The 18,586-nt window shown below is 52.4% G+C and overlaps 4 protein-coding genes across 4 annotated transcripts; 3 read left to right on the top strand and 1 right to left on the bottom strand.

The window, feature by feature from the left end:
- Positions 1 to 504: 504 nt before the first annotated feature.
- On the top strand, positions 505 to 3,608 carry COCSUDRAFT_62624 (CreA-domain-containing protein; the record flags this gene model as incomplete). The annotated part of the gene is made up of 7 exons (XM_005648592.1): positions 505 to 613; positions 694 to 779; positions 893 to 1,093; positions 2,391 to 2,574; positions 2,695 to 2,816; positions 3,011 to 3,165; positions 3,542 to 3,608. 7 exons carry the CDS (start codon positions 505 to 507, stop codon positions 3,606 to 3,608), a joined length of 924 nt encoding a protein of 307 aa, XP_005648649.1.
- Positions 3,609 to 4,273: 665 nt separating this feature from the next.
- Positions 4,274 to 7,667, bottom strand: COCSUDRAFT_14988 (mitochondrial type-II NADH dehydrogenase; the record flags this gene model as incomplete). Its single annotated transcript, XM_005648591.1, has 11 exons — positions 4,274 to 4,464; positions 4,716 to 4,845; positions 4,982 to 5,086; positions 5,290 to 5,380; positions 5,497 to 5,571; positions 5,842 to 5,963; positions 6,289 to 6,392; positions 6,539 to 6,656; positions 6,780 to 6,905; positions 7,012 to 7,137; positions 7,374 to 7,667. The coding sequence occupies 11 exons, from the start codon at positions 7,665 to 7,667 to the stop codon at positions 4,274 to 4,276; spliced, it is 1,482 nt and encodes a 493-aa protein (XP_005648648.1).
- Positions 7,668 to 8,065: 398 nt separating this feature from the next.
- COCSUDRAFT_14599 (ribosomal protein S5 domain 2-like protein) lies at positions 8,066 to 9,659 on the top strand (the record flags this gene model as incomplete). The annotated part of the gene is made up of 6 exons (XM_005648590.1): positions 8,066 to 8,242; positions 8,349 to 8,441; positions 8,556 to 8,634; positions 8,786 to 8,910; positions 9,128 to 9,270; positions 9,395 to 9,659. 6 exons carry the CDS (start codon positions 8,066 to 8,068, stop codon positions 9,657 to 9,659), a joined length of 882 nt encoding a protein of 293 aa, XP_005648647.1.
- Positions 9,660 to 10,792: 1,133 nt separating this feature from the next.
- COCSUDRAFT_62621 (hypothetical protein) lies at positions 10,793 to 17,688 on the top strand (the record flags this gene model as incomplete). Its single annotated transcript, XM_005648589.1, has 14 exons — positions 10,793 to 11,023; positions 11,375 to 11,579; positions 12,096 to 12,193; positions 12,375 to 12,600; positions 13,036 to 13,247; positions 13,539 to 13,732; positions 13,953 to 14,067; positions 14,245 to 14,349; positions 14,495 to 14,641; positions 14,977 to 15,157; positions 15,704 to 15,975; positions 16,242 to 16,420; positions 16,693 to 16,918; positions 17,041 to 17,688. The coding sequence occupies 14 exons, from the start codon at positions 10,793 to 10,795 to the stop codon at positions 17,686 to 17,688; spliced, it is 3,039 nt and encodes a 1,012-aa protein (XP_005648646.1).
- Positions 17,689 to 18,586: the final 898 nt, after the last annotated feature.

The raw sequence follows: 18,586 nt of genomic DNA, 5'->3' as shown, positions 1-18,586 counted from the left end.
ATGTGCTCAACAAGGGCTCAGGACACTTCCTATCCTCCCTCTCCATTCCAAACGTCACCTTATCTTTTCTCCAAGCGGAAGCTTCCTGCAGCTTGGTAGAAGCTGCTGCTCCGTCACGCTCAATCAGAGGACAGATGGTGCAGTAGATGGTAAGTAAAGTCTGTTTTTGGCGCTGAATAAGAAAATCTATAGAGCCGTAACCAGACACACAATCAAGAGCTTATCATGAAGCCCGTGGCGTGTGGGGAATGGCGATCATCGGCCAGTCCTCCCCGGCTTCATTGCAGTGCTGTCAAGGGTCAAAAGCCGCAGGTGACGTGCACATGTCACCAACATCGCAGATCGCAAACTACTCAATTGCTTCGCAGAGGTGCAGTCAGCATAGTAGGAGCTGCCGCGCTTTCAGCAGCGCTTCTTTCACCCCTAACAGGTGTGATGCTACACCCATCATCAGAGGGTTCAGTCCTGTATAGACAAAAACTCCTCCTGCATAGATCTGAAGAGATGTGTGTGCTGGAAGCAGCCCATGCCTCCGACAAGGTCGGGGAGTTCACAGGGAACGGTTTCATATTCAAGGACACCGTGGAAGTAGTTGCAGTGGAGGATCCTGAAGGTACCTTCCAGATCTTTGGTTCCTGACCTCAACATAGAACAGGAATTAGCACATGCTTGATGTACTGTGCCTGGGTGCAGTTGAGGGTGTCACAGTCTACATCTCGGACTTCAAAAGGTCCCTTGTGGACAAACTGAGCAAGAACTTCTTCTCAGAGCCATCACAGGTAGATGCGCTCCCAGCAGAGAGGAACACAGCTGGTTGCGCAAACTCAGTTCAGAAAGCATGCATGTGCTTTCACAGGGATCTTGCTTCTAAAATACAAGGGGGTGTGCGCAGGCATCTGTCACATGTGCAGCTACGGGACCTATACGCATCAAGGACTTGAAGAGGGTGAGGGGTTCATCTGGGGGTGAAGTGTTCAGCGAGTCCAAGGGGCTCAACCTCTTTCAGAACAAGACGCTGCGAGTCAGGCGCTTGCTTGATGAAGCCCACAAAACTCTGACTTACATTGCGTACAGCACTCGCCTGTCCAATTCGGTGAGCCGGCTCAATCTGTTTGACTGTGTGTTAAAGCAAATTTTCCTGTAAAAATTACTGCACTGTGGCGCGGGTGTCTATGTTGAGAAAATCTTCATGGTTGCGCAGGATAAATCTACAAACCAGTACAAGTGTGCTTCCGATTGCCCACCAATTGGCATGACTCCTCCGTTAGCTGAACTGTCCCTGCTCTTTCAAGTATGTAGCATGAGCATTAGGGGATCGTGCTACAGTTAAAAATTGTGCTGCTGTGATGCAGGACCTCCATATGTGCTCTCCCAATTTCTCCTGAAGTCTCTGCAGCAGCCGCTGCAGGTCAATCCTAATTATAGCCCCCGTCCATCGATGGACGGGTATCCATCATGATCAGGTGGCCCTGGGCCGGGGGCCTTGTATGAATTTTGTAGCGGCTGTGCTGGATGCAAGTAAGTTTTAATGCTGTAAGAATGACTAGACACGTAGTATCATGTGATGATGAGATTGCTGGCGCCAGCGATCGCTGCCGGCAGCGCCGCGGCAGTGCGACAAAATGCATGCACTGCGCAGTCACTATCACGGTGACAATATTGCAATTGTCAAATATTTGCGCCTCTCAACGAAATACCAGTGTCCTCCTGCTGCAGTGTATGCTGCTGCTTACAGGATCCTACAAAAGAGCAAATTTCAAAGGCCAGTTAGTCAGCCAAAAATCATCCTGTGTATCTAGGAATGTGCATGCAAGCCAAAATAGGATAAGCCACTGTGACTTATCCTGCCGGCTGGTCCCAAAGCTGCTTCCAAACTGAAAGGAGAGGATTCGCGACATGGAGGGGTTTGTTTCTTGTAGCGCGAGAGAGGGTGTAGCTTGCTTAAATCGTAGAATAATTGCACCACGCTTATGCAGCATCAATCCTTGTAGAAACGTTTCCACAAACGCGAAGCTCCACAGCGAAGGTCTGCGCAGAAATGAAAGCCGTCAGCACACAATTCTCAGTCCAGGTAGCAACTTGCACTCCATATTTAGGGGCTTGCAAAAGCTAAGTTTTGTAGTTCGATGTCTTTTTGCATCCTCTTTGTCGATGCCTCTAATTGCTTTGTTGTAGCGATCTAATGTATCTTATGATTCCTGTTCGTGTCTCAATGGCTCTTGTAAACTTATCACATGTGCATTTGTGACAGGCCTCAGGTCATTGCAGCAGCAAAGAGCAGGAAGAAAACCCCCACGTCAGGTGAAGCTTGAGCAAGCGCAATGCGAACAAGTCCTCATTGTTTCTGTGTCACCCTTGTCGCTGAAAGCCATTTGCTTGACGGACTGCAGGGTGTGACGCCAGTCAGGGCAGCAGATGCAGCAGCTGTTCCCACTGGCAACCGCGGCCCCCCAAGCCTCCTTGTCAGACTTGCGTCGGCGTTCTTGTATATTGTGCCCTGGATTGACATCCTAACGCTTGGCAGGGAAATCTACCACTTCTTCCCCACATCCCTGCTCTTGTACCTGGTCCCTGGTGAGTTCATCAAGACCTGCACCTGCAACCGATGGTGCTTGGCAGTAGGACACGTAAGAGTGGCTCATGAATTTCTAACATCAATGTGTAGCAGAACACCAACTGGGGCTCTTTATGCAGGGCCGCTGGCACCCTTGTACTACAGTGGCCAGTTTGTGCCGCTCATTGTCTTCTTTCTCCTCTTCCTTGCCATCGTCAAGAACAACAAGCTGCACCACTTTGTGCGCTTCAACTGCATGCAGGTGCGGTTGCTTCTGTACACATTATGTCAGGCCTGCATGTCCAGTAGCTGCACACACAGCCTCTTTGCCTGTTAAGAGTCTGCTTCCCAGTCCCTCCGCAGAAGCCATGCGCAGCTGTGCATGGAGCGCATGGAGCTGCCTCATGTAAGGTTGCGAGTTTGCAGCCTAGAAATAGTTTTGTGCTTGGATGGCAGGGTGTGATGCTGGACATTGTGAGCATGCTGTTCACTCTGCTGCGAGCATACGTGCCTGCTGAGGTCCGGTGGTCGTTCATTCTGGACATCTACGACATGTTCTCCTGGAACATCTGCATGTGCACCATCCTCTACTGCGTCTTCTTCTCCCTTGCGTGCGCCTCTTAGCCTTTTCCTATTGCCTTTTTATTGCAGCCCTACAATGATTTGTCCCTTAAGATTGGCGCTCGCACTGCCTTGTATGTCTTGCGTCCACTCTTGGCTTCCTGAAAAGTGAATGAAGTCAGTGTGGGATATTAATGCGAATTATACATCAAGCACGCAGTAGCCACCCACTCACCATCCCTGGCTCTTACACCTGCCGGGGAATGGCCTTTAGTGTGGCTTATAGCAATCTGGATACCTTGTTCACAAGTGCTGTGCTGCTTCGTAGCCAGAACTTTCTTTCTGGGCCAGACATATCCTTCACTGCTCAGTACAACATTATGAGAATTTGAAGGGGCAACCGAAAAGGGATTATTTATGGTGCAGGGGCAAATATGCCGATGTCCCCTACATCTCAGAATCGGTGTACCTGCAAGTGGACGCCTCGCTCTGATCAAAGGAGATGTTCTGGACGTTACTCTCGTGAAACGAATGGTTCTTGGACAACGTCGCGGATGCAGCCTTGTGGGGATTGTTGTCGAAAATGTTCCTAGATTGGCATCAATATGAAAATCTCTTCTAGCTGTGGTATGCGATGGTTTTTGTAAGGCAACAGCCCATGATGGACTGCTCACGAGCTTTCCTTGATGAAGCATTTACGAATATCCTCCTTCCATATGGAAGGCCGGGCGTTTCATTCGATGGCCGCCATGTTTCTTCTGTTGGCGGATCATACACCATCTAGCGCTAGCTACTGTCAAAGACATGGTCAAACGACAAAACTTGTTAACATGAAGCACATGTCCGCACTTCAAAGAATGTGATGTCAATGTTGACAGCATCAAAGAATATGACACAAACAACATCATACAGCAAAACATGCTCAGCCCCTTCATTCAATGAATCACTACTAACAAACACAAGCTGACACGGGCATCCTGAAACCAACCTTCTAAGTCTGCGTTCGTGTTCAATACAGGTTCCTTGCGCCACTCCCCAGCCTCCCCTCAATGGGCAACTTAGGAAAGCGCTGCAGAATCCATGTCTGCACTACCTCACACGATAATTCAATCTACACCAACGGGCAACTGCATGCAGGAAGCGTTCCAAGCATGCAGATCACCAGGCGGAGACGTCCCGGCCAAAGAGCAGCGCGATTGTCCAGTCCAGCATCACATAGAGCCGGTTTCGCACGTTGCCCAGCCGCGTGAGGTATGCGGAGCGCCATGCCAGCCAGCTCTTGAAGCCGGTCAGGGACAGCCCCCTGCCCTTGCTGTGATCCCCCAGCTCCACAATTGCAGACCCCTTCCCTGCAAGGGTCAATTTACAAAAATTCGTAATGTTGATCATTGACTACACGCTGTTCCTATCAAGAGCTGAGCCGCATTTGCAGACAAGCTGCATGCAAAAAGACATCAGTATCAGCAGATACGCATTCCCAAACAGAACGGGCACAGCATCATATGGATGCAGGGTGATTGCTCAGTATGGTTGGCTTGTGTTTCAGAAGAGATGCAATGGAGGATTCGGTTACAGGGAGAGGAGGGGTCAGTTGACTGACCAACGAGTGCCATGGAGCCCAGGTGATGATACTCGAATGGCTTCCATTGAGGCGCCTCCTCTTTGCCCACCCTTGCCTTTGCTGCCGCATTCAGCTGCTTGGCTAGGTACATCCCCTGCTGCTCTGCCACCTGACATTTTGACATTTGGCACTTGAATCACACACCCATACACAACACTTGTCAAGAAGGGCAGGTGACATTGTGGAAGGGGTGCAGTGTCCTCTGCGTCTATCCATAACCACATGTCAAATGGCAAGCAGGGCACCTGTGCAAGCGCTGGCAACGCGTGCTCCTTATTTGCGCAGCAGTCTCCCAGGGCAAAGATGTTGTGCAGAGGCTCGAAGTCATCGTTGCTTGACTTGTCGCCCGCCTCCACAGCGTTCTGCCCAACCTTCGCAACACATCCGTGCAGGGCTGTTCCCACTTGCATGCTGGGAGATACCACCAGACAAGGGGACCTCTAGCTACAAATGGAATACCTGTACATGGAAAAGAGATAACAGGTATAGTGCACAGGGAGGTTACCTCGGCTGGGGATTTGGGGCCGTGGTCTTTATGGGGGTGCACCAGCACATGCAGGCAGTCATCCACTGCTATGCGCCCCCTGGCTGTCTTTGCAAAGGGTAGGGATGTGGTGAAATCTGTGGGACCCACTCCAGTACTCCTGCGATCAGGATACTGTGCTTCACTCAAGACAACGATCCGGAAATAGTGCAGGAAATTCAGGGAGGCGACCCAAAGCAGTCGCGCATAGATTCTGACATTTTCCTAGAGGCGCACCAGACACACAGGCCGTAAGGAATGACATCCCCGTTCTGCAGGATAAGTTCGGTCTCCTTCACTTCCTTCACCATGCTCTGCGCTGCCAGCACACTTCAAGAGGTCTTTCCTGATGACCTACCCCTTACACACATTGCTGAACAACAAACTTGGGTTCACCGACACACGTCCGGGCAACACATGCCCACATACCGGGCAAAAAGCACGAAGGATGACATGGACGGACGTGGAGTCTGTGATCAGGCGCTTTGATAAGGTGGACACACATGCAAGCAACAAGTGCACACAAACCAAGGCAAACAGCGTGAAGGAGGACATGCATGCACATGGATGCTGTAGTAGAACACCTTGATGAGGTGGATGCCCTGGTTGTGCAGCTTGCGCGCGGCGTATTCGCGCAGCCGCACGTCGAAGCTGCCAAGCAGCTGCGCCCCCTCTACCAGCGAAATTCGAATGTCTCTCGCGCGCTCGGCATCTATCCGCATCAGGTCCTGCGCACACAGGGCCGTAAAGCAGGAGTTGCATGCACCATCATATGGCCCCAGCTGGCGGAGGCCGGTATAACAACTGAGCCCCGTGCCCACTGTTCATTGGATCTTGCATAGATCTGGCAAGTCCGTCAAAGGGTAGGATCTCTGGCAACCATTACATGCAGCTTGTCTGCAGACGCACCTTGCCTCTGGCAGGAACAGCGTGCAACTAGACTATCATTAACTCTAGTGGGAACCAATTATGAAGCCTTGGGGCAGGTGGCAATGTGAACGCGGAGCCAGTTGAGAGGGGGCGGCGTACGGTAGAGATGAAGCTGCTGAGCTCGCCGGCAAACTCGACGCCAGTTGGGCCACCTCCGACGACTACAATCTGGAGCAGTCGTGAGCGCTCCTTTTGGGTCCGAGCTGTGAAGCAGCATTAAAACGATCGTCGGTCATTGCTAGATTATGCACAGGCTCAGTCTCATGTCAGTAAGAGCTCCGGCTCTGTAACTACATCAAAGAGGACGAGTGGGGAGCCATAAGTCTGCTGATGAGGGAATCCGCCATACTTGGGAGGTTGGCCTTGTTCCAGTTTGCAATAAGGTGGTTTCTGATGTGAGTCGCATTCGACACATCTCTGAGGAAGTGGGCATGCTGCTCCACTCCAGGGATCCCAAATGTTGAACCCTGGACACACAGCCAAGTCCTTAGCGGTGCCATGCATTGCTTCATTGAGCTTCAATCCCTCAAGCAAAAAGCAACATGTTTCCTGTTTTCAACCACAAGGAGAATGCCAGGTAGGCAGCATACCTGTGAGCCAGTGGCAATGGCCAGCATGTCGAATTTGACATCAAATTCCTCCACCCCATCCTCAGTGCATGTCACAACCTGTTTATCTTTATCGATGGCGACAGCATCGGCTGCATAGTACTTGTTCTGCACCAGAGAAGGAGCATCGTCAGATCCAGGAAGTTGATTGGTGTACATCTGAAGCACGCACGTTGCTCAATGCAGCAGGCCAAAAGATCGGCGCTGCTCTGACCTGAAGCTGTTTGAGCTGAGGCTGGATGTCTGTCAAGGGTAAAGCAACAGATCTGGGTTCAAGGGTCCCAACGCAAGTGCTTGCGAGAAGAGGGGTGAACACCATATGGTTCCGCGGTGAGATCACCTGCAAGTAGGGCAAAAGATCAGTAGACCATTTCAGGATCCTTCAATGATTGCGCATGAACAGCCAAAAGTATATGTCTAAGGGACGATAGGGATCTCAGCAACTTACAAATGAGTTTTTCAAGCGATAACTCTCATATCTAATACAGATCACTGCCTGATGCCGAAAGGATGTAAAGTGTCCAAGAATTATTTGGTCACCGCCAATTAACTCTCTCGCACAAAATGGGCAGTCACCGTGAAATCAAATAACTTTGGATTAATATCTCTGATGAGTCGCGCTGCTGCCCAGCCCGTCCCAAGCACAACCATGCGGGCACGGCCTGTCTGCAATGGCAATTCACTTGCCGGCGTAGGTGCAGCTTTCTGTCCGCGAGTCTGGTGCTGCTGCCATGGAGAAGAAAATTGAACTGTACCGGTATCTGATGGCTTACAAAGTGCATTCTGCAATGAGACTAGTGCTCTGCAAGTTCCATCAACGCCTTCGGCTCTGCTCGCGGCCAGACCGCCAAGCACCCTCCGTGGCAACATGGCCCGGCTGCTTCTCTGCAAGGCTGTGACCCTTCTGCGCAATAAGGATAAGTACTCGCACTCCTGATAGCGTGAAGTCAACGAGTGTATTCATCGCTTCGCTCAGGTTCTTCCAAAACCCTTCTTTAAAGTCATGTGACCTCACGTGTTGTTTTCCTGTTTGAAAGAAAGAAACAGGAAGTAGGAAGCAATTCTGTGTCACATTGATGCATCTGGGTTAGAGATCATGGAAATACAATTGTTGCTTGATGTTGCCTTTGCGGTGTGCACACGTCAGTGACTTGACCAGATCAGTTTTTTCACCCGTTCCGAGCCTGCAGAGCAAGACATCTCTGCATTCACCAGCCGACATCTTACTATAACAACGTCTCGATCTGGGTGCCGTCGCTGCAACAGGCATGATTGGGAAGGACTTGAAGCAATACACTGTGCAAGGCTTCCAGGATGATCTGCGGGAGGATGGGCGTTCCTGCAGGGACGTGCGGCCACTTAAGTTGGCTTTAGGTGTTTTGCAGCAGTGTAGTGGCTCTGCCCGGTGTTCTCTGGGCAACACCGAAGTGCTGGTCGGGGTCAAGGTGTGACACTTCTAAGCACCTCATGATGGCCTCTTCTGTGCTCCTACTTCCTTCAAAACATAAAAGAGTATGTCAGCTGGATTAAGTAACGGACATCTGGTGGCAGGTTGAGATTGGGGTTCCCCTCGAGGAAACGCCGGACTGTGGCGGCTTGCAAGTGACTGTGGAGTGCAGCCCTTGTGCTGGTCCCAGCTATCAGGTGAGGCTCACGATCACAATATAATTATAAGGAGGAAATGACATCAATCACATATTTTGTGGCCTGTGTGTCCTGGGAGCACTACAGCAATGATAAGACGAGTGTCCATTGCAGGGAAAGTCAGGCGAGGACTTGGGGGTCGAGCTCACGAAGAGCTTGGAGCGTTATCTGAAGCCTGGGCGCAGCGGCAAAGGTGCACTAGCTGTGACTGGAATGCCCTTGGCTGTCTTATTGTTCAACCGTGCACGACTATGTGCGACTGAAGACTAAAGATAGAGGCAGTCTTTTGGTAGTAAGGGCCGTGAAGAGTGCCTGGGCTCACCAAGTGTGCTTGCAATGTGCAGGTGGCTGTGTGGACCTGCGAGCCTTGTCGATTGTGAGCGGCAGAAGGTGCTGGATTCTGTGCATAGATGCGCTCATTCTGGCTGCAGATGGCAGCGTGCTGGATGCACTCAGCGTAGCCGCAAAGGTAGACTCTGGATCTCTTTAACAGTCAGCACCAAAATTTCCTGATCGCTGAAGTAAACAAACTCAAGTCAAGAAGAAAATGTAGCATTGGCATTGCCATTGTCACGATCCGCTCTGGCTGTCAACGTCTATATTTGCTATCAGTGCAAGCTCCAGAAGGATTGCATGTTAATAAGGAGCTTTCAGTAGCTTGATGCCTGCCTTGTTGTGCGTGGCAGGCAGCGCTGCAGGACACCAGGATCCCCCTGGTGGAGGTGGGGGCGACAGAGAATCCAGATGAGGAGCCTGAACTTGAACTAGATGACGATCCTGCGCACGCCACGCAAGTAGACACGAGCAGTGTCCCTGTCATCGTCACTGTGTCCCAGGCGAGACCCCCTCCAATGCAGCAAATTTTCATCCTGCCTGCTTGTTGTGTGGCCAACACAGTATTGGACATGAGATGCCGCTTGTCACAGTGTGGCTCTATCGGCGATTCTTTTGAGGTACATTGTCATGTTTCAGGCGGGCCGTGCCTACATCCTGGATGCATCCTCCCAGGAAGAGACATGCATAGACTCTGCAGTCCAAGTGGCTGTGAACGGCGGTGGTAAATTGTGTGGTCTCTTCAAGGTCGGGCCATCAGCTGTCAATCCTGCGGTGTTGCAGGTACGGCTGCACTTCAATATATTGATTTCCTGTAATTCATTGTGTGCCATCAGCTGTCAATTCTGCGGTGCTGCAGGTACGGCTGCAGCTTCCATATATTGATTTCCTGTAATTTATTGCGTGTGATGGCTTTCCATGAGCTAGTGCACGAGTCTCTTTAATTGCTGTCCCTCAAGTGGTGCATTTCTTCTTGCAGGAAATGATGGCGGTCGGGCAGCAACAGGGCCCACGCTTGGTGCAAGCTGCGGATAGCTTTGCCAAGTCCTCAGCGTCGCTAATGCAGACTTAGATTGTCGATCATAATTGCAGTGTTGCTCTGCGAATGTTGTGCTGATTCCAAAATATTTGAGTGCTTTGTAATTCTGCGCTGGATCGATTGAACCAAGAAAGGCTAAATTTAGCATCGCGCACCCGCGCCACGCAGGCACGTTCTCAGTGCTAGTGGAATTTGAAGAATTTCATCTTTTGCAGATATGATGTGCAATGAAAGTTTTGTAGATGCAGATTTTAGTCTAGTACGGAACAATCCTCGAAACCTGCCGAAAAGTGTCGCAGGCTGTAGGACTTTCTTGGACATATTTATCGCGTTCCTTTGAGAAGCTGGCGTGACTTTGATGTTTCAATAAGAAATTGTAAATACTATCGATGATTTATCGTGCAACCTAGCATGACCGATGTCAGGAGCAGACTTTTTTCAATCGCTTTTTTCGGCGCACTCATTGGCTGTTGCACAGCAGCTTGGCAGCCACAGTACACTCCGTATGCAACTGTCGTCGGTGTCTCAAATACGACATTTACTGTGACGCTGAAATACAGTCAATGGCAGGGCTATTTTGCCAATGTCTTCAGCCTGCCAGCAGGTCATCTCTCACCTGTTTCCAACATTCATTGTGTCACACAACATCCAAAATATGTAGAAGCTCCACAAGAATTGCATCTTGACATGTGTGACCAGCTGTGAAACACAGGCTCTGGAGCACTGGACAGTGGCAGGAACATCACGTGGCATCTAGGCAGCAACCTCACCCTTTACATTAGCCCTGCGTCTGCTGGGGATGTCGATAGAATAGGTGGGCACCCAATGAAAAGCACCCTACAATCCAGAAGAAATGCCGCCAATGTGCCTCCCCGGTTGTCGTGTGTGCACAGCGCGTGCCGGTGGGCTTCTTCCTTGTTGATCAAGGTAGTACATCACCGGACATAAGGGCATTCAGCCTCCATTGAAGAGAGCAAGCATGTGCCCTGCAGTTGTGGCGACCCTTGACACAGGCGATAGCGGCCCGGACTATGGGGGTCCAAACCTGTACCAGGTCAACAATGCTTATGAGACGCGCACCGCGCAAGCATGCAGCAACAGCGTGGTCGGCTGCTGCACCAGCAATAGCCTCACCCAGCTGGTCCAGGACACCAGCACCACCTACAAGTGCTGGAACCCCCTAGAGATGCCCAATGACTTCCTCTTGCAGGTCTGCGGATTCCCCCTGATCACCCACTCATTGTGAGATTGCTTCCGGTGCATGTTAGAGCCCATTTCTTCAGCTATTATTATTGTTGTTACACGCTGTTCCTGCCGAAGGCAAGGTGCGTCTGCAGACAAGCTGCATGTAAAGGCTGCCAAATTCCTACCCCTTGTTGGACTCGCCAGAGCCAAGCAAGACCCAATCAACCGTGGGCACGGTGCTCAGTATTTGTACCGCCCCCCGCCAGCCGGGGCGTCTTCAGCTATACACCGTCATAACACCAGATGCAGGTATTCACCTTTAGATAAGAGCACGAAGCCTTGAGAAAGCTCATGGAGTTGAGGTGTGCATGTGCAGGTAAACATCTCACAGGATGGCAATGCAGTTCCGGGCTTTCCATTGACTGTGCAACCCTGGATAGGGGCACAGACCACTGGTCCAAATATCTCAGCCGTAGGGGTGATTGTCAAACCTCAGACGCCTCATGACTCGTCCATCTTTGATGGCTACACTGGCAAGCGCTGGTGCCAAGCCACCAACACTGTCCAGTCAACCGATCAAGGTGCTCTTTCCCTGCGCTCCCATAGAAAATGTATTTCGTACCTTGCGCTCTGATGGAACTTCCGACTCAGGTTGCATTTTGTTCCAGGATCGCTTGCTTCTATCATTTTTTGATGGCATGTTGACAAATATCTTGTCGCTGTGCTTATTGACTGCATTTGTCGAAAAAGGAAGCAGTGGGCAGGTGAGATCTGCAAGAAAGGTAGAATGCAGGCATGAGTGATTCAGCTTGCATGTGCAGGATTTGCAGTGCCCCAAAGCCAGTTTGCAAATTGGGGGTCGGCGAATCATCCAGGGATCAGCCAGAGCAGCTGGAACAGTTGCTTTGCATGCAGCAACACAGTCAACCAGTGCACAAAAGTGACGGGAAGCACAAATGCCACCGACCAATTCAGCCTATATCGAGGTATTCGCTTGATTATCTGCTTGAATCGCTAAGAACACACTCTATAATTCTCCTAAATATGCTAGAGGTAAGAGCTATGTGGGGCAATACTGACAGCATCCACCTGTGCAGGCACACAGTTGGCTTCCCTGCTGAAGCCATCGTCTGATTCTAATTGCAGCTTTCTGTTCAATGGCCTGTACACTCCCTTCAACGCCTATGCTCAGCAGGTAATTCCCAGATCCGAAATGCAGAAGTCATTGCTTTTCAATATTGTATGTGCCAGTAGTCCCTTATGGGCAGTCCTCACTGCCCAACACACCCATTGCTCAGGCTAGCACATCTTGCAAGATGACTTGGCACAGGGGAGAATTGTCGCAGCGTCTTTCAGATATTTGATGCCGCATGCAGATTTCCTGCACCTACGGGCCCAGCCTCAACCCGAGCATGGAGGTGACTGTGCGAATGGACATCAGCCTGCTGAACATCTCCTACACGCTGGGATACACTCCGCCGCCCAACCCCAACGCTGCCAATCCCCAGAAGTTCATCCCCCTGCTCAGCCTCCAGTACTGGGCCTTCAACAGCCTCACCGGCAACCTCAGCTTCCCAGTCCTCAACAATGACACCGTGCAAGGTGGGCTTCACATGCATTGAACGTTTTAGCCCTTTCAGCACTCTTGATCACATATGCTTATATGAAGTGTTGACGTGGAGCACAATATTTAGCACGTCACAGGCATCGTGCCAAGTCACAGCCAAAGATGCAGTGCATTTGCCAGGTGGTATGCTTGACCCGGTTGATTTGCACTGAACACCACCTGGACTTGGAATCTGCATGCATTACAGATTATACCTCTCCAGAGCAGCACTCCACCCCCACCTGGTGGACTGTGATTATTGTAAGTTACGTGTCATGTATCCCGTCCTCCTCTCACTGGAGTCCAGGGAGAGCCACTGAGAGAAGTGTGAGCATGCCACATGGCACATGCACGCTTCTCTCCAAAGATGGACGTGCAATGTATGCATATGACCAACATTGACTTTGGAATGCTTGGGCATGTTTGTGCAGGCCGTGTGAGGGTCCAGGCAGTGAGCTGCTGCATCATACCGGCTGCTGGTGGCCCCTGCGATCCCAATGCAATAACAATAGCCAACACCAGCGTGCAGATTGCACTGCTCCAGCCGACCAACAATGCAACCTTCTCCTTCCCCCTTACCCTCGCTTCAAACTCATGGGGCGGCCTCGGCCAGTGCGTCTTCAACATGAGCGTCAACTTTGAGGTACGCCCCCACCATCTGCAACCTGGTTTCTCACCCGGGAGACAAAGCTCATGGAACCCAAGGGTTTTCGCAATATACACATGTTCCTTGGCCCCGGCTGGCGGAAGGCACTGAAAATACTGAGCCCTTAAAGGCAGTGCATCTGCAGACGCACCTTGCCTGAAAATTTCTTTTGAGTTTTAATTCCCAAAAGCGCCGTCTCAGGGGGTACTAAATACAAAAAATATTCAGAGTAATCAGATTTATATGATAGTGTCTTATAATCCCTGACCATGCTGACCTGGTGCGCAGGTTGGGCCCGGCGTGCTGTTAGGCTTTGGAATTCCAAGTGCCCCGCCGCCCCCCTCGCCACCGCCGCACCCCCCGCCGCCACCGTCTCCCCCCTCTCCGCCACCCCCTCCCATCGGCATCACTCCCTGGATCAATTTCACCGCCAACTTCCCCAGCCTGACTACCACCGACGCCACCGCCACGTTCCAATCCAGGTCCGGTCATCTCCGATGCTTTCAGCACATGCCCAGAGTGTCTGCAAAATCTGAAGGCCTGCAACGGCATGCATCATGGAATAAGTACTGTCATGTCAAACTTTCTCCCTCCAAATGCCTGAGTAAAATGATGAGTTGGTCTGTCACTGCTTTGCATGCCTGACGGCACCTTTCATGGCTTCAAGTATTTCCAGCGCTTGACTGAGAGCTGCTTTCGCAGGTACCGCAACGCCATTGCAGCATCTGCAAAAGTACCGTCCAGCCAGGTGACTCTGCAAGTTGCGGCCGGGTCCAGGAGGCGCCTCATGGCCGGCGGCCTCACCATCGTCACCATTGTGAGCGCCTTACAAATTAAAAAATTTTGATTAAATTTGAACTACATTCATGCTGTGTATGTCCTGCGGTTTGTGGCTTAAATCGTTTGACCTTGAATAAAGGATAATAATAGGTATCCCAACTGTTGTTGTGGACTCTGCATGCAGAGGTGATCTTTTATAATATGGTTTGTGCAGGTGACGTTTGGTGAGAACGATCTGTACCAGCTGGCCATCGCGTACAAGAGCCTCCTCCAGACCCAGAACCTGACGGCCATCTTGGGATCTGACCCCTCCTTCCAGGTCAGCGGGAATCTTGCCTGTGACAATCGCTTCTTCATCGACTCGCTCAATTTCACGTTGATTTCAGCGCCAGGATACCTGTGCAAATGGTGTCCTGGCAAACGTTGTGCATCATCATGGAGTTAAGCAAGCATTTGCATGGCAGGCGTCAGTGGGCGCGGCCTCTTTCTCTGCAGTAGTCACCAATATGGTCCCGGTGCCGCCACCGCCGCCGCCATCACCACCCCCGTCGCCGCCGCCCCCACCGCTGCGGCCGCCGCCGCCATCCAAGCCCGCCCCGCCCCCACCGCCGGTATGGGCACATCAATCAGCGCTTATTCTTTTGTCACCACAACCGCCCCACTGTCGCTGCAGCACTTCTGTGATGAGGAACAGCAGTGCTAAGGATGGATGAGTGTGACGGGAAGGTCAAAACGTGAAGATTGCAAGCATTATGACCTCGGAGCAAGGCAACCCCAGGAGAGTTACTACGTCACCCCGAACTGCACAGGCTGCGTATGCTGGGCGGATCCGACCTTCCTGAGATTCTGCTGGGTACTCAGCATTCAGACTGGGTGACTGCTGCCTAGGCTGGGGTTCTGACTGGGCTATACAGCCAGTAATTTGAGGCGGTGCATGCATGCGCAGGGGCTGGGGTGCGGCACAGTGAACTGCGGGACCCACGGCACGCCAAAGGCCGGCACCTGCGGCTGCACCTGCGACTCCGGCTGGGGCACCTACCCCAACCAGGACCTGGCCAACTACCTGTACTGCACCAAGCCCACCACTGGCGGCACCACCGGCACAGACAGCCTCAGCCCCTCGCCTGGTGCGTGACAATCCTGCTGATCCTTACGATAGGGATCGTGTACGAGTGCCGCACAGGTGCACTCGATTGAATTTGAGCTAGCTCCCCATTGCAAGACACCCCATTTTATGACTCGACATAGGCAGAATGGTTTCTCGACCATGCTGTGCTTTCAAGACCCCTCCAAAGGACAGCATGGTCCAGGCAAAGCTGCTAATAATCTTTACTAGGGTGTGCCCCACCATCATGTTTGGAAACGATCGAACGCCAAGGCTCTCAGCCGGTTCTCAGTTGGTCATGTAAGCGATCAGCTCCGGCACTGCTTGCATGGTCTGCCAAATTCTCTTGCGCGTCAAACACATTAAACAACACCGATGCAATTTAGGCGCCTCACAAAAAAGAGAGTCTGTGCATTGCACACAGCACCAGGGCATTTGCTCGGACTACTGGAGTCCACTGCAACCTGCATTTTGACTTCTTGAGCACAAAGTGCTTGCGGCGCATGCATGCATGGAACGGTGACGGCAATGAGTCATGGGGGAGTCACGGGTGCGTCATGGGGTGCAGGAGGGAACAGCACGACGCCGGCGTCGGCGGTGGCCACGCGCGTGAAGGCATTCCTGGGCCTGCAGTGGCAGAAGTGGTGCATCGTGCTGGGCACCGTCGCTGGAGTGCTGATTGCATTCTATGCGCTCAAGAACTGCCTCCCCTGCTGGAGCTGGTCTAAGACGCTCGTGCGCATCGTCTGGGGGCTGCTCAAGTGCATGTTCGGCTGCTGTTGCTGCCTCGTCAAGTCCCTGCCGCGCTCTGACTCCCCGGCCGCCATCCGCAAAGAGGAGGTGGGAACTCTTCCCCTCTGCTTGCTGCACGTCCTGTAAACAAGTGTTCGATGCCCCTGGGAGCCATTGTCCTAGGTGAACTCGGCTTCTTGGTCAATTATCCTACTCACTTATTTTGAGAACACAGTGGAGGTGTCAAGCTCCCGTTTCTATAGTGCAGTACCCAGCGCGAGAGTGGCAGAAAGATCAGTGCATGTAGAGGCATGGTAAATGTAGTTACGAAGGCCCCGCACATCGTAGCGAAGTTCATCATGTGGCTGGTGCAGCTGCGGGAGGCGAAGAAGGAGAGGAAGAGGGCGGAAGGCGAGGCGAAGAGTAAGGAAGCTGAGGAGAAGGCGCGGAAGAAGGAGGAAGCTGCCGAGAAGGCGCACGAGGCGCGGCTGGCCGCTCTGGCCGCCTCCGGCTCCGGCACTGCCCTCATCGGCGCAGCCTCCAGCTCTGCCAGGTCATCATTGCTCCCTGCATAGCCCCCAGCTTGATCTGCCAGTCTTGTGCCTGATCAGAATGTATAACAATTGAGTCATTGCGGTTCAAGACTTGTCTGGTGCATGATCGCCCTTGTTGTGCCAAAAGCTGCTCATTGGGCTGCTCAGGTCCGCTTGTCCCGAAGGTCTTTGGCTCAGAGTCAGCGAGTTGCAAAAGGGTGGGCGGGTCAGAGGATGTGATCCATGCATGACAGTGTCAATGTGTTGATGTCTGATTGTGTGGGTGTGGCAGGGTGGATGGAGAGGGCAGCACCGGCCCCAGGAAGAGCGAGGGCAGGGGCCTGTTTGCGTCCGTGGCCAGCGCAGTGGCCGACAAAGGCATCAAGCGGCTCAGCGGGGCCAAGACTGCCGGCAGAAGCACGGTGCCCACCGCCCAGACGGTCGCCCCCGTCGTGCAACCCAGCACCACACCAGCTGCAGCCACTGAGTCGGCCGCTCTCGCAAGCCTGCTCTCACAGGTACTCTTGGCCTTCTTCCATCAGTATCACTCTTTTATTGTCAAATGCAGATGACGGGCTGTCATGGGCTTTCTGTGTACACAGCGCAAATATTCCAGTGAATAAAATTCCTTGTTGTGCAGGCGGCGTCTCTCAAGACCCAGCAGAGCGCGCAGGCCTCCTCAGCCGACTACAATTTTGCAGCCGCGCTAAATACCGTGCTGCCGGCTCCCAACGGCGCAGACCTGCAAGCGGCGGCCAACGCCCAGCGCCTGGCACTGCAGCTGCAGCTGCAGCAACAACAGCAGATGCAGCAACAACAGCAGTATCAGCAACAACAACAGCAGCTGCAGCAGCTTCAGGCAGCAGCGCTTTCCAACATGCTTGGCCAAGCAACACCGGCCGGCTTGCAGCCACCGCCGCAGCAATTTATGGGCGTTCCTGGGTCTGTGCCCCAGTTCCAGAACCCGCTGCAGACGCTGCTTGCGTCGCAGATGGCGAGCAATGCGATGCCGGTCCCCCAGTACGGACCAGGCATCAACCCTTACGGGCAGCAGGGGGTTTACGGGGCCCAGCAGCAGCAGCAGTCCCCTGCGGTGGCGCGGCTGCTGCAGCAGCTGTCGGCTCAGATACGGCCGCCGCCGTTTATGAGTCCCCCGGCAGCCCAGCAGATACCTGCCAACGTAGTGCAGAATCCTGTTTTTGCTCAGCAGGCGGCGCCGCAGCATGACTTGCAGCAGCCTGGCGCTCCTAATGCTGATGCGCAGAACAACCCGCTGTCACCTCCATGATTCCCTAGTGTCCATGTGTCCACAATTGATGTAGCCGGTTTTTAATCCCAGTATTTGATTGCTAGTTTTCCTGGGTGTCTTTATGAGGCGCCTCTCCCATGTTAGGAGACAACGAATTGGTTCAAACAGGTATGTGCATCTGGTGTCCGCGTTAAACAACCTTGGAGGATTTGAATTTATCAGCAGATGAGTAGACTACTGTTTGTAGAGGGTTGGTTTATGTAAACACAACTTCAAGCTTCTGATCAAGCCAAGTCACCTAGGCTTAAGCTTGGGCGACAGTCATTTCTTGCTGTACAAGCACAATGCATGACATGATTCATTCATAATCTGGAATCGCACAGCCACTTCACAGGTACAAAGCTATTGCACAAGATACAATGTGCATGCCCCTTAGACGAAGCGCAATATGATCTACACCTCTCAACAACTCAGCTATATAGTACAGATATATCCTGGTAACCCTCTAAACAATCGCACCTACTGCTGAAATCAACCAGTACACGGTCCAAAACAGCCGCTACAGGCTGACGCCCATGCATGCGATTAGAAGTTTCTAGATTCTCAGCCGTCGCGGCAAACAGCGCAGAACCAGTCCCCGGCCGGTTCACTGGTGAGGCCGAGGCATGACAGGTGGAATGCAGCCGGGCAGCCATCACAACACAGCAACTCCCCATCGTCGTGGCACATGCCGCACACGTCCTCATGCTGCGTCTGGATGTGCTGGCTCGCCTCCCCCTCTGCGCATGATGACATCCCTCACTCTTCAGCGCATGCCACTGACACCGCAAAACATGTCCTCACTCGAGCACTTGAGAATGTGCACCAAATCGCAGTGCATAGCTCTGTAAAGGCTCTCACTGTAAAAAGCAATTTGGCATGCTCACTCAGTATGCAA

The sequence above is a fragment of the Coccomyxa subellipsoidea genome (genome assembly GCF_000258705.1).
Source record: "Coccomyxa subellipsoidea C-169, whole genome shotgun sequence".
Lineage (NCBI taxonomy): Eukaryota > Viridiplantae > Chlorophyta > Trebouxiophyceae > Coccomyxaceae > Coccomyxa > Coccomyxa subellipsoidea.
This window is presented reverse-complemented; position numbering and strand designations above follow the sequence as displayed.